This window comes from Gallinula chloropus, assembly GCF_964237585.1.
Source record: "Gallinula chloropus genome assembly, chromosome: 1".
Classification (NCBI taxonomy): domain Eukaryota; kingdom Metazoa; phylum Chordata; class Aves; order Gruiformes; family Rallidae; genus Gallinula; species Gallinula chloropus.
Window position 1 is genome coordinate 143,445,770 of NC_140085.1, and position 12,778 is coordinate 143,458,547.

At 38.3% G+C, this 12,778-nt stretch overlaps 1 protein-coding gene across 1 annotated transcript in view; it reads right to left on the reverse strand.

Annotated features, from left to right (window-relative positions):
- MGAT4A (alpha-1,3-mannosyl-glycoprotein 4-beta-N-acetylglucosaminyltransferase A) overlaps window positions 1-12,778 on the reverse strand; it is a gene marked incomplete at both ends in the record, with an annotated part of 69,075 nt that overhangs the window by 20,913 nt on the left and 35,384 nt on the right. Inside the window, 4 exons of the mRNA XM_084279109.1 lie at window positions 4,769-4,883; window positions 6,292-6,367; window positions 6,981-7,094; window positions 7,661-7,707. Of these exons, the coding sequence (XP_084135235.1) occupies window positions 4,769-4,883; window positions 6,292-6,367; window positions 6,981-7,094; window positions 7,661-7,707 (352 nt within the window). The remainder of the gene's footprint in view (window positions 1-4,768; window positions 4,884-6,291; window positions 6,368-6,980; window positions 7,095-7,660; window positions 7,708-12,778) is intronic.

A 12,778-nucleotide genomic window follows, 5' to 3' on the forward strand; every position in this document is an offset into this window, starting at 1 on the left:
TCACAGACCATGCTGCTTAGAACCTGAACATTAAGGTACAGAATCCTGACCTACAACTACATGGCAGAGAAAAAGACTGAAAGTAAGAGTATAAATTTACTGGTTTTCCTAACTTAAGTTGTTCTAATTTTAACTAAAACAGAACTAGGACATCAGTAATTCTTTATTTCCATATGGAAAATTATTCTGGGCCCAGATTGGCATGCTACTGTCAAACATACAGCCTGCCACCCCAGACTCAGGGAATAATCCAGGCTAACGTGGTGATGTCACAGAACACAGCAGGGAAAAGACCAACCAAAGAAAGTCCTCATTCATCCAGCTGCAACTAGTCAGAATGTACTAAGTAAGCATCAGCTGGCTGTACCTGAACTAGTATCTTCAGACCCATCTGGCCTTTCTACATTACACTGCCTAGCACCACAGAAGGGTTCAACAGTGCAGGCAAAGCCTTCTCATTTTAATTCATAAAGATGGCTGAAGCAAAGTCTAACAGGCAGCCTCCCTCTTCCTTCAGTAACCAAGAACAGACAGCCACACACTGCTTGTGGAAATGCTGTCACCACCTTCCACACCCAGCCTGGCACAGCTTTCCCCCAGATCCTTGCCCTTCAGTATAACACAGCATCCTTTATCTGTCATTTCTGCTTCAGGGCACCATCAGCACAGCAGTACTGCCATGGATCAGTGTCCCCCTTTTTCTCCCCTTGAACACTCTTCCCAGATCAGTTCAAAATCAGGCCTCTTCAGTAAAGCCTCTGGTAAAACAGGTCTTCAAAGCTCTGGACCCCAACTATCCACAGCTACTCCTTATGATGGAAAACAGCCCAGTACAACTACTCCACACCCTATTCCCTCTGAATCCAAATCGCCAAAGCCCCTGCCTCGCCTCTCCGGAGCAAGGGTAGCAGCAGCCTGACTTCCCTGGGGCATAGCAAAGCCCAAGAACAAGCAGCAGCCATTGCCAAGCTCCTGCAGTTCTGTGGTCCCTCATGTAGCTGCAGATGGTGAAAGTCCCATGGAGTCATTGAGATGCCATCCCAACCCAGCTTAGATTGCCCACTGGCCATCCCCAATATGCATTTAAAAAAATCAAGCCAACAAGAGACCTAAGCAAAAATTATAATCAACACACACTGCCTCAAACCAAAGAGAATGTGAATGAAGTAAAGCAATAGCTCATCTTTCACCATGTTCATGTGCTTGATTTATATCAAGGAGACACTGTTGACAAAATTTCAGAGGTTTCATATTCCGGGTACGTACAACCAACACTTGGAAAGAAACTACAAAAATCAAAGGAATTAATACTCTAAGGTAAAATCTTGGTCCATAAATCCCTAGAGATCTACAAATTGTGGAACACTTTCTTCACAAAGCGAGAGCCAGGACTGACATATATATTGTAGAACATCTTCTGCTGTTTATTGTGCCCTGCCAAGACTTCTATATGATTTTCAGTCCATTTAAATGTTATCCTTAGTGAACTGTTCTGGCCCTCTCAGTAGTTTGCTGGCAAATACAAGACATACAAAACAAAAAACTTTGTTTTCTACAGTTCTCTGAACTGCAGAAATCTAAATCATTAATTGGATTTCTTCTACAGAAGCATCATGTTAAATGCATTCAGTCTACACCAACAATAATTTTATACCTGCAAGCAAACATGCTAACTACAGTTGAAATCCTTCAATGTTTTCCCTATTAATGATATGCAAATTACCAGCATTAAAAGCAGAAGCTCTTTGAAGTTATTTAAATCTCAAATATTTGACTTGATCTACTCTTCCCCAAACCTGAACTATGTGGGCAGCTTCAGCAAAACTCTAATCAGAACAATTTAAAATCATCAGAACAACAGGCCTTGAGACATCAGGGCACAGGAAGATTCAGAGGAGCTCTATGAAACAATCAAAAGGGTGATTTCAGACCACTCCATTAAAAGTTTGTGACAGCTGACATTACAGCTGACAGCACTGAAGATCCTCTGGAGAACACTTCAGCTCACAGGCAGTTGGAAGACAAATCAACATTTCCCATAGCGAGCTAGCAGGACTTATCTACTTTGTGTCAGGGTCTGCAGTGCAAACCAGAACCCAGAAAAGCAAGAGATGCCTCTTCCTTTCACAGAGCTTCTTAGGGAAACAGCACACATCTCACCCATTATTTATTAGATACTTGACAGCACTTAAGACTATGCTTTCAGTATCAAAAAAAAACCCCAAAGAAAGCAACTTCTGCTCTGTGGTATGGGTGACAGAATTCTATAATCCTGCTGTCAGCCTAAATAGCTGCATTTGCCACTTCCTCATGTAGTACTTGCATAAATTAGGCTTTCAGTTCAGAAATACACTATGACAAAAACTGTTTTTACCTAAGAGAACTTGCAAGCTGATCAAGGTTTCAAATAGTTTACAGCAAATCAGCCACACCTCTTGCTACTGATTTAGAAATAATCTCTACATCTAGGCAATTCAGTACTGTCCTTTGTCTGTCAGACATCTACACATACAACTCATCCCCAGTTCCAAACAGCTGCTTTTGCTCTTCCCATAGCTATTTGCATTACTGAATTACCATAGTATCAGTCTGCACCAAGATCTATAAGGGATAGTAGAGATGAGGCAAATTTACATCCCTTGTATAACATTTCTATGCAATCTATGGTTATAGCATACCAATGTGTCTCAAAGCCAGAAGTTTTAGTCACTCTCACATATACTCATTTCCCTCCTCCCCCCAGAATATATAAAAGCAGCATAAGTAGTTAAACTGGGTGGAAAAAAAGTCTAATTTAATTTTCTAGGTAGAAAAGCAACATTAAAATCTTTAGCCATAGCTAAATGCATCTGTAATTCTACTGATATCTAATTAAAAAGAGGCAAGCAAATATGATACAAGGAATAAAGATCAAGGAACAGGGATTCAAGCAGCAGTAGCTAAATTTAACTACAACTATTTTCAGAGCCTACACTGAAAAAAGTACATAGCACAGAAAAACAACTTTTAATTTTTTTTTAAACAGTTGTGGAGGTGCTTAAGCCAAATCTCACTATTAAGAACTACTTGTCTACCCCTTCTGGCTTAGACATCATGCCCTCTATAGCAGCACTGAGAACAGAAAGAGGTGTGAAATATACACACACATAAGTGATGAGAGATACATCTGCATGGGGCAGACAGTACACGTTCAAAACTACCAGTTTGATTTATGCTCATTTTGAAACATCAGTCTTACAAAACTGAAATTTCTAAGTGAATACACTCTACTAAACAGAGAATGAATGTAAGTTACTTTATAGCCCAGGAACTTCATACAGAATGTACACTTAAAAGTGCAATTAGGACGGGAGCTAAAACTAAGCTCACAGTTTAATTGCTGAAAAGTAGAAACAAAACCTAATCAGATGCTGGGATTCCACAGCCACAGAATCAGAGTTGCAAAGGGTTCCCAAACAGATGAGACAAGTCTATTTACAGTAAGAAGCTCCCGTAAATTATTTAAAAGCTTTTTTCCTCCATGAGAGGCAGCTCCATTTCCTGTTTCTCTCTTCCACCTCTGAGGCCACAAAACAAATCCCATAACTGTTTCAGCAACAGTGCATCCCTGTGGGTAGCCCAGGGCAACCAAGCAGATCACTTATATGGTGTCCAGGTGGACAAGAGGACTTCCCTCTGCCTATTTTCTCTCCTCCTCCCCATTGCTTCTGTAAGTCCATAAGACTGACAGGCAAAAGTACCCCTTGTATCCTAACACAGCACATTTAGGAGATAACTACTGTTTTCCTTTCTACTCTGTGAAACTCTGAGACCCTGAAACTTGGGGAACCGTTGCCTCTGCAGCATATCTGAGCTAGAAACAGGATGGAAGTTGCCATTCACACAGTGCCAACCTTCCCAGTTTTGTAATCCAGATATATGCCCACTATTTGTAACCAATTATGGGTCCCTGAGCTAAAAAACGAAGCTGTTCTCTGGAAAATAGAACCAAAGTAAAAACAAGGAACCGATAGGAATTTCCAAGGAAATGACAGAACTCAGAACAGCACTGTTACATGTAGGATCTTTTTCCTGTTCTGAGCTCAACTTACAGCCTTTACACTGGAGTTTTGTTGACTACATAAAGGAATCTCCATGGTTTGACTCAGCTTCTTATTTTTCCTCACTTATCTCCAGCTTAGCACTTTTAAACAGATAATGACACAGCTCTTCAGTATGAAATAACCTTTTGATTTGTAACCCCCCTTCAAAATCTCTTTTTCATTGCTTTTCTGTTAATTCTAGAATCTCTCAATAAAACCTTAAGAGTAAATAACCCAAGTCATTTCAGCAGCACCCTGGTAGTCAAGCCACGACAGCCTGAGATGATGCATTAGCTTCTCTCTCTGTTTTGGTGCAAACACCAATGAAGGGGTTCTAAGTGGAGTTAGTTTTAATGCTTTTTAACTTCAGTCAGCTGTCTTTTAATGGCAGCTAAATGCAAAATAAGTAATAGCTTGCAGTTTGGCTGTTAGTGTTTTTATAAATTAACTTTTGATTATAAAAATGTCCTCTTTTCCAGCAGTTTGAGTTTGCTTCAGTCACACAAATTACATAAACCAACTGATAAATAAACCCATGAGTTAAAACAGAGTTTCTAAAAGAGCCAATGAATTACTCCTTCTTGTTCTATTTCCAGTACAAAGAAGATAGCTTTGAAGTCAGATCACTTAATTCAGAGTCTGAGGATGAATGTTCTTTCAAACTACTAAAGTGAACATTTTCTTACCAATGAAACCCAGCTGAGAAAATTCTAGAATCATCCAGTCTTCAGAAGCAAGTTGAAGTGCAAAATTTTTTATTGTGCTGAAATAATTCTGCTTGACAACGATGTCATCTTCAAGCTAGAGGAAGGCAGCAGTGATATCAACATAAATTCAAAGGGAAAAAAAAAAGCACCAGCAAAGCAATAGGAAAAAGTACTGCTAGGAAATGCTGTTTTATAATATATTGCTAACACATCCATGTATTTCTGATGCAAGCAGTGCTAGAAAAAACAGCCTCTATAGCCAAGAAACAATACTCTATTGTAGACATCACAGTCTATTTATGGAGAAGTAATCCAGAACCTTTCTGTAGGTAAGAATCCACAAAGGAATCTCAACTGATTACTTCTCTAGCACCTCTCTTCAGAGTAAGATCACCCATGAAATAATGTTAGACTAAGGGACATCACCAGTAGAACAAGTAGAACATCTGTATTATTTATACATAAACATGACTGTTTACTCATGCACTTAGCAGCAGTGAAAGAATTTCTCCTCTGAGACAAGAAGCTAAGAGACAGGATGTCTACAGGGGTGGGATTCATTTCACCCAAGTTTAGCTGTCCAACACAAGAACGTGTGCATAGTATAAACTAACAAGCTAGTCCAGGCAGCAAAACTGACAACACATGGTGCTACCATCCCTTTAATTCCAAGTAAGGCCACTGCTTTAAGGACCCTGCTTCTCCTGTCCTTTCTCCCAGTGCATTCATGCTCACCCCCTTGTGCTGGAACTGTGTGACTGCCTGGTTTCAAAATGACTGTCTCATGTCATTGGCAGTTTCTAAGAGAGCTGAGTCTCCAACAGCTCTCAGAGAGCAGTCAGCACAGCTTTGTAAAAACTAAATGAGGTATGTTGGGCTTTATAGACAAACAACAGCCCCAACATCTAAATAAAGACCACAAGCACAGTTACTCACTAAATCTGCAATAACTGTAGGCATGCAACCTACTTCAAAGGAGCAAGACACAATAGTAACAATTCTCAGCTAAATTAAATTTAAGAACAATTGCTATATTCTCTTCTTGAAAACCTCTTCTTTTTTAAAAACAAGTCTAGCAGCACATTGAATGCATATCTATACACAACAGTCATATTAAATCGATGCTGCATTTGCTTCAAAAGAGAAGAAAAATGTATTTTAGTTAGATTTCCACTCAACTACACTGGTGTGTTTTGCCTTGGCAACTCAACAGTAACTTATTTGGGGACAAGTTAAAAACAGTAGATAAGCTGTTTGCATGCCTTCACTTTTTATACTAAGCATCTTAAGACTAAAGAAGTAACGTAGGACAAATTGCTTTCTACTTCAATGTCCAATGCAAATTACTTCCTCATATACCGTAACCTCCATACTTAATCCCCTCCCTTCAACTACAGAATCAAGTCATTTCTGTTCTGTGTATGCATTTCTGATGTGTCCAACACAAAAATTTCTGGAGGCTCATTTAAATATTTGTCTCAGAACAAAGAAAAGAAATTTACCTGAATGTAATAAACCCCTTTTTTCTGGGCATACATCATAAGAAAGCAATAATCCAAATTTTGTTTTGTTCTCCATCTGAAATTAAATTAAAAGCTTAAGTATTACGAAAAAACGTTCTTTCAATACACACTGGCAATGCAAAGTAAATCTCACTGTGAAGAATGATGTATATTAGTGAAATGTTAGGAGAGCTGCTTTCGGCATTGTTCCCTCAGGAAATCCTCTGTCTGGAAAAAAAGAACAAAGATTTTGCCTTATGCTTTAGTAGAAATATAAAACTCACTTAACTTGAATCCGATTTTGCACAAACTGCCTAACATTTCACTGAAAATACATGTGAATTTTAAATGGTAATTCAGCAGCAGTTACTGTTTTTTTCACTATTTCAGAAAGAAAAACAGTAAACAAAAGGGTCTACATACAGCAAAAAATGTATCAAATCTCAGTTGTCCTCCCAAAATTTAACGCTCAGTGAATTCTACCGAACATAGCATTAGGCTCTGACCATGCACAGAACAGCATACAGATAGAAATGAGATGGAGTCATAAAGCACTTTTAGCATCCCCACACTTTCAAGAATTACAGTAAGAAAACATTTCAAGAATTCACATCCCACTTGCCATTTCATAAACAAGAGAAGTGTGTGTGTGGGAGGAGATGGGAAAAGATCTGGGGGAATAAGCTAACCTCACTCTTTCTTTTGAGTCTCCAAATGTCTCTTTCAAATTCGTCAAGTCAGGATAGTAAGTTGCAGGAGGGGCTATTACTTCCACCAAGCCAGAACTGATCTCTGTAGAAAATCTGTCAATAGAAACATCCAAGTCACATGAAAGATTCTGAGTTCTGTGGACTTGCTGCTTGCTTACTATTGGTACAGTTATTATGTCTGGTTACAACAGTGACTTATTTAAATGAGGCATGTCAAGTAGTATTTAAAAAATTACTTTTTTCCTCAGCATCTTCTTCAAAGCAACATAGCCTCTTGCCCAGTAATCAGAAATCTAACTAGACTCTAAATATTTCTTTTGCCTTTCTTTTTTCAAAACCTAGTGATTTTTTTCTATAGTTCTACTTGAAAATATGGAATATAAAAGGCCCTAACACAGACATCACAAATTTCTATTCACATTAAACCGATCCCATCTGTTCGGGTTGCGCCAAATAGTTTAATCCCAATTTGTCAGTTACATTGTAAAACAATAATCACCAGCCCTTAATTTGTCATCTACTGCTCTTGTTTGAAAGTCTATAAACCTCAAGAAACAGAACCACATCATCTCATACTTCACAACCTGATTTAGGAAAAAACAAAAAGCAAACCCACCAATAAGTTACAACCCCTCCCCACCATTAAAACTACAACTTACTCTTTTTCCAGGCTTGCAACAACACTGTTAACATAATCAAGATCAGTCTGGAAAAAAAACAAACACAAAAACAGAATGCTTAACAGTTTTGGAGCAACAGTTTAAAATAATCCAGTAAAATAAACATTGGAGGTGGCTGTACTTGAAAAATCAAATTGAGAGTGTACAATATTTGAGTAATGTAGGAACACATCACATATGTAACTGTCTTATCTCCAATGGGAGAAGAAACAATTATTTTGTAACCAGAAGGGAATAATATTTGCCTCATATCTGCATTTAACAGATAGTTCTAATCCAACTGTTGAAAATTTCCTGCAACTTCTCATGCACAATGAGAAAATGATCACTGAGTGTTTGTGTAGGAAGAACTTAGTAATACTAGGGAAAGCTTTCTGGAAAACAGGATACTGAACATACTTTTCAAAAAATATACCTCCTAAACTTTGCATTTAAAAACGTGGATGCTCTAACCACAGACGGCAATGGACATGCTGTTTCCCTGCTTTTTTGCATCAAAGACAAAACTTAAGGGACTAACAATCCTATCAATCACCCAGTTCTTAAAGATGAACAGATTCTAAAAGCTATTTGGTGGTTAAAATACAAATTGTGACATTCTGGAAAAGTCTAGATCATCTACCTTGCTAGAACTAGTCAATTATTCAGCCTATTCACTTGGTCATACATATACATACTAAGAAAAGAGAGTGTGAAATGGTTAGTGTGACTGAAAACTCCAATCTCCATTATATTCACTAATCTAATAATTTTACATACTATTTATCATTTTTTAAAAGAAAATTTATGGTCTATAAATCAACCCAGATTCTGATGGTTCCTGAAGATTCTGGAGAACTAGCATTAAAATGCTGAAAACAAAGGAACAGTTCATACTTTTTTCTGATGAATTTGTAATGCAGATTATCATTAAAGGATTATACACACAGAGAATAAATCCCTCCCAAAGCATTTCTATAGAACCACTAATCTCGTTTGATAAAGGTGCTTACCCTTTGATCTTAAAAATCACCATTCCTATTTTTAAAGACTTATTTTTATAAAATCCAACATAATGCCAGTGACGTACGCTTTTCCAAAAAGGACAACAGTGGGTTTTTCCCAAAAGCAGGTTCTAAATATCACAAGAACATGTGAATAGAAATCTTTCATCTATTTTTTCACAGATATTCTTCAGTGACATGCCTAGTGCTGGACAGAAGTTCCAACAGGCACTTTTAAAATTTCAAGTCACAATTTAAAACTCATCCGGCAGTGAGTTCCACATAAGCAGATTCACAAGTCCATATGGACCTTGATATATCACTAAGTCTTTAAATGTCCATATGGATCGTTGTTACTGGGAGGGAGCTTAAGACATAACTTCTGCCACGTTTAACAGTTGCAAGTCAGTGACCTAGCGACTACCTAAAGTAATTTTAGCATACCCATCTTTAACTGAAACATACTTTTTTTAAAAAACCTTTAAAACATTAAAAATACATAAGTTGTTTTTTATTCAGCATAGAAAAAAAAATACTTTTCTTTTCCAGCTGGCATGCCAAATTTCAATTCCCCAGGTTAGCATTAATAACTCAGATACTTGTTAAACAATCCATATTGTCATTGCAAATACCACTGCTGGTTTAGTAGGTAACCTCCCTTCTGAATCAGCAGTCACTGCATCAGCATAGTGCAAAAGGAGATATCACTTTTAGAATGAAAAAGAACATTGAGATTAAAAAAGTTGATGTCATTTTTAATTTGAGCAAATGCATTAAAATCTTGGTATGCTGCCATTACTGCTAAATAAGCAGTTCTGCTTGTACCTACCAGCAGCATCTGAGATTCAGAACCAGGATTTCAACTCTTCCCCTCAGGAGAGCAGGTTAACTGCCATCTTCCCATATCAGAACGTCCAGAGGCAACAAGGTGCTCTCATTACCCAACCTAACATGAAGTGGGATTTTTGCCAACACCCTTCAGCTGTGGACACGTCCCAGGAAAGTGGCACTTTTAAGTTATTTCACACAGCCTCATGAAATAAATATGAGAACAGACAATTAATTTGATCAAGTTGTAACTATACCCAAGGGAAGAGTTAACTATAGAGAAGACTTTGCAGGGTAGCAATGGAAGGAAATCTGGAGTAGCCAGATAATTGCTCTAACCTCAGGATCTCCCATGCAGTACCAATGCATTCAGCTAGTAACTGAAAAGTGACAGAACCTCCCCTCCTCACCAGCCCCCCCACCCCCCCCCCCCCAAAAAAAAAAACCCACCAAACTAAAGAGAAACCAAAACCCAACGAAACTTATTCTTGACCAAAATCTATTCCCCATTTTTGAGAAAAAAAAGTATTCACTGCCTTGACAAAATAAGATCTAAGGTCCTCTTTATCAACCTGCAGGACAGGAGACAGATGAAAACAATTATGATCTAAATATAACCAGGGCAGGGCAAATCCAGATTAATCAAAAGGAAGTCAACCACAAAGGACAAAGTGTAACTATTCTTTGGGATTTCAGTGAAAATCACCTGGCAGGTACCAGGTTGACTTTGGATCAGCTATGATGGACTTAAAACCTGTTTCATGGCATCAGTGCCACTTAGAACTACCAAAAGGTAGTCGCTGGTGATCCCAACCAAAGCAGCAAAACCCGTAAGACCACAGCTATGATGGTTTTGTCTATCAAATCAGAAGACAATAAAAGCCAGCATTTTTCTTTGGCAACTCTAAAGTCTGAAGATTAAATAAACCCTAAGAGTGTTGAACCCAAGAAAAAGCAGCAAAGGTAAACATTTTAAGAACTAATCCTTTTAGAGAGATTAAATGCAACATTCTGATAGGCCACAACCAAAGAGTTAACAGTGCCAGCCATGAAGATGTATCTTATCAATGAATCACATGGAGTCTTACAAACAAGTTTGTCATCTTCAGTGCATCTTTGGGAACTAATGAAAAGCATAATTAGGGGTGGTTATTTCAGTATCAGCAGTTCAAACTTTTCCTCCTGTTCTTTCTTTCTAGTTGTATGAAGCCACTGATTTCTCCAAGAAAGCCAGAACACCTGGAGTGAGACATCCTCCTTTTGTCACTCATACCAGACCAGACCAAAGACAGGTCAAGCTCAGCATCTTGCTTCCTGCAGTGACAGCCATGAACAGATGGACTGCAAAGAGTAAGAATAGGATAACAATACAGGGTACCCCCTCCTGCTACCATCCATCCTCCAGCTACCTTCAATTCAGGTTACTTCCCGAGATGTGTATTTTTAATGTATTTTTAATATGTCTCCTCTTCAAGGTTCCTTGCCCCATCCCCTTGAGCCTATCTAAACTTTTGGCAAGAAAAGAAGTTTTTAGATTATGAGATGTATGGACTTTCCTAAGCCTGAAAACATGGTGATATCTAAGGTTTAACTCCTTAAGTCCTCCATTGGTAATTTTGATGAGACAGAAATATAGAGTGCTTTGATGAATCTCTTCAAAAGAAAGCCAAGTCCATTCTGGAACAAACTAAAGTTTCAAACTGACAGTGAAATGAATTTTTCAATTTCCTCAGTTTTTAGAAGATGCTGCCCTACAATTCTCTAAAGTACCTTCCCTAGTTTAGGTGAGGCTGCATTTCAAAAGTTGAAAGTATTCTGTTTGTCAGGACAAACATTGTCATTCATAACAAACACACAGAATCCGAGCAGCAGTGCTTCTGGAACCTGAACTTTTTTCAAATTTATTTTTATGGGTAAGGGCATAGCAAAGTAATAGAACATATTAGCTAGCAGACAAAATAAGAGGATAGAAAGTTGCAATTAACAGCTAGCCAACTGTCAGACAAACCCAAGATTTTTAGTTTTAAGTATCAACCTTATTGTACTGTTAAATCCTATTTCGTATCTTCAAGAATTACAGGAGGTAAAACGTTTCTCAAACATTTTAGACCAAAGGTTTATCTACTGTCTTCAGCAGCAGCAGATGCATAGAAAAAGACACAACCACAAAATTATAGAACATCTCAAGCTGAGAGGGAAACTGATAAGAACCATTGAGTCTAACTCCCTGCTACTTGCAGGATTGCCTAAAATTAAACCATGACTAAGAGTGTTGTCCAGACTCTCACTGAACTGACAAGCTCAGTGCTACGACCACTTCCCTTCGGAATCTGTTCCAGTGACCAACCAGCCTCTCAGTGAATAATCTCCAATAATATCCAATCTGAACTTTCCCTAACACAACTTTATTGTCTTTCCTTGTGTCCCATCACTGATCACCAGAGAGGGGAGACTAGTACCCCTGCTATACTGCTGCCCTTGACTTCTCCAAGCTGAACAAGCCAAACAACCTCAGGGCTACTAAAAAGTTTTGAACTCCAGCAGTACCAACAAGACATGGCACTGCTAGAAGAAACTAAATTAGCCTTCAAGTTCACACATCTACGTTCCATTGTAAAGCATGGAATTCCTGTCCCAGACTTTGTCTCACCCCTCCTGCACCAAGTTACCTAGTGAAACTGGATACATTACAAATTAAGTTTTCCTTAGTTTGCCACTAAGCACTACTCTTACTCTCATTCCCATGACTTCAGCACTTGATGCAATCACAAGTGCTGAACACTGGACTTCAGCAATACAAAGTGCTACAAAATGGCAGCTTCTATGAAAAAATTAAACTGCATAAGTCAGTTGCACCCATCTAGAGAAAAAGCTTCATTTTCACAAAGCAAAACTGAAAATACATGACAGAATGCCAGTTCACAAGCAATGTAATAGTAGCATTTCGGGGGGGAGGGGGGGATTACTTGGAATAGATGATCTCCAGAGGTTCCTTCCAACCCCTATCATTCTGTGATTTTTCTTGTTCTACTAGTTTGACTTGCAACCTTAGCATTTTTTTAAAGGAATAGTGTTTAAGCTGCAAAATTCTCTGTATAAGTTTTAAGTAGTTGACACAGCTTTAAGCAGTGGGGACTGGACAAGATTATCTTCTAGAAGCCCCTTCCAATGTCAGTGATGCTCTGAATCTCAGATCTTGCCTTAACAGACCAAAACCCTTGTTTGAAATTAATTTCAACTTCAGTTGTCACACAGAGTCAGTGTTAGGAAAAGTGCAAATAGAAGC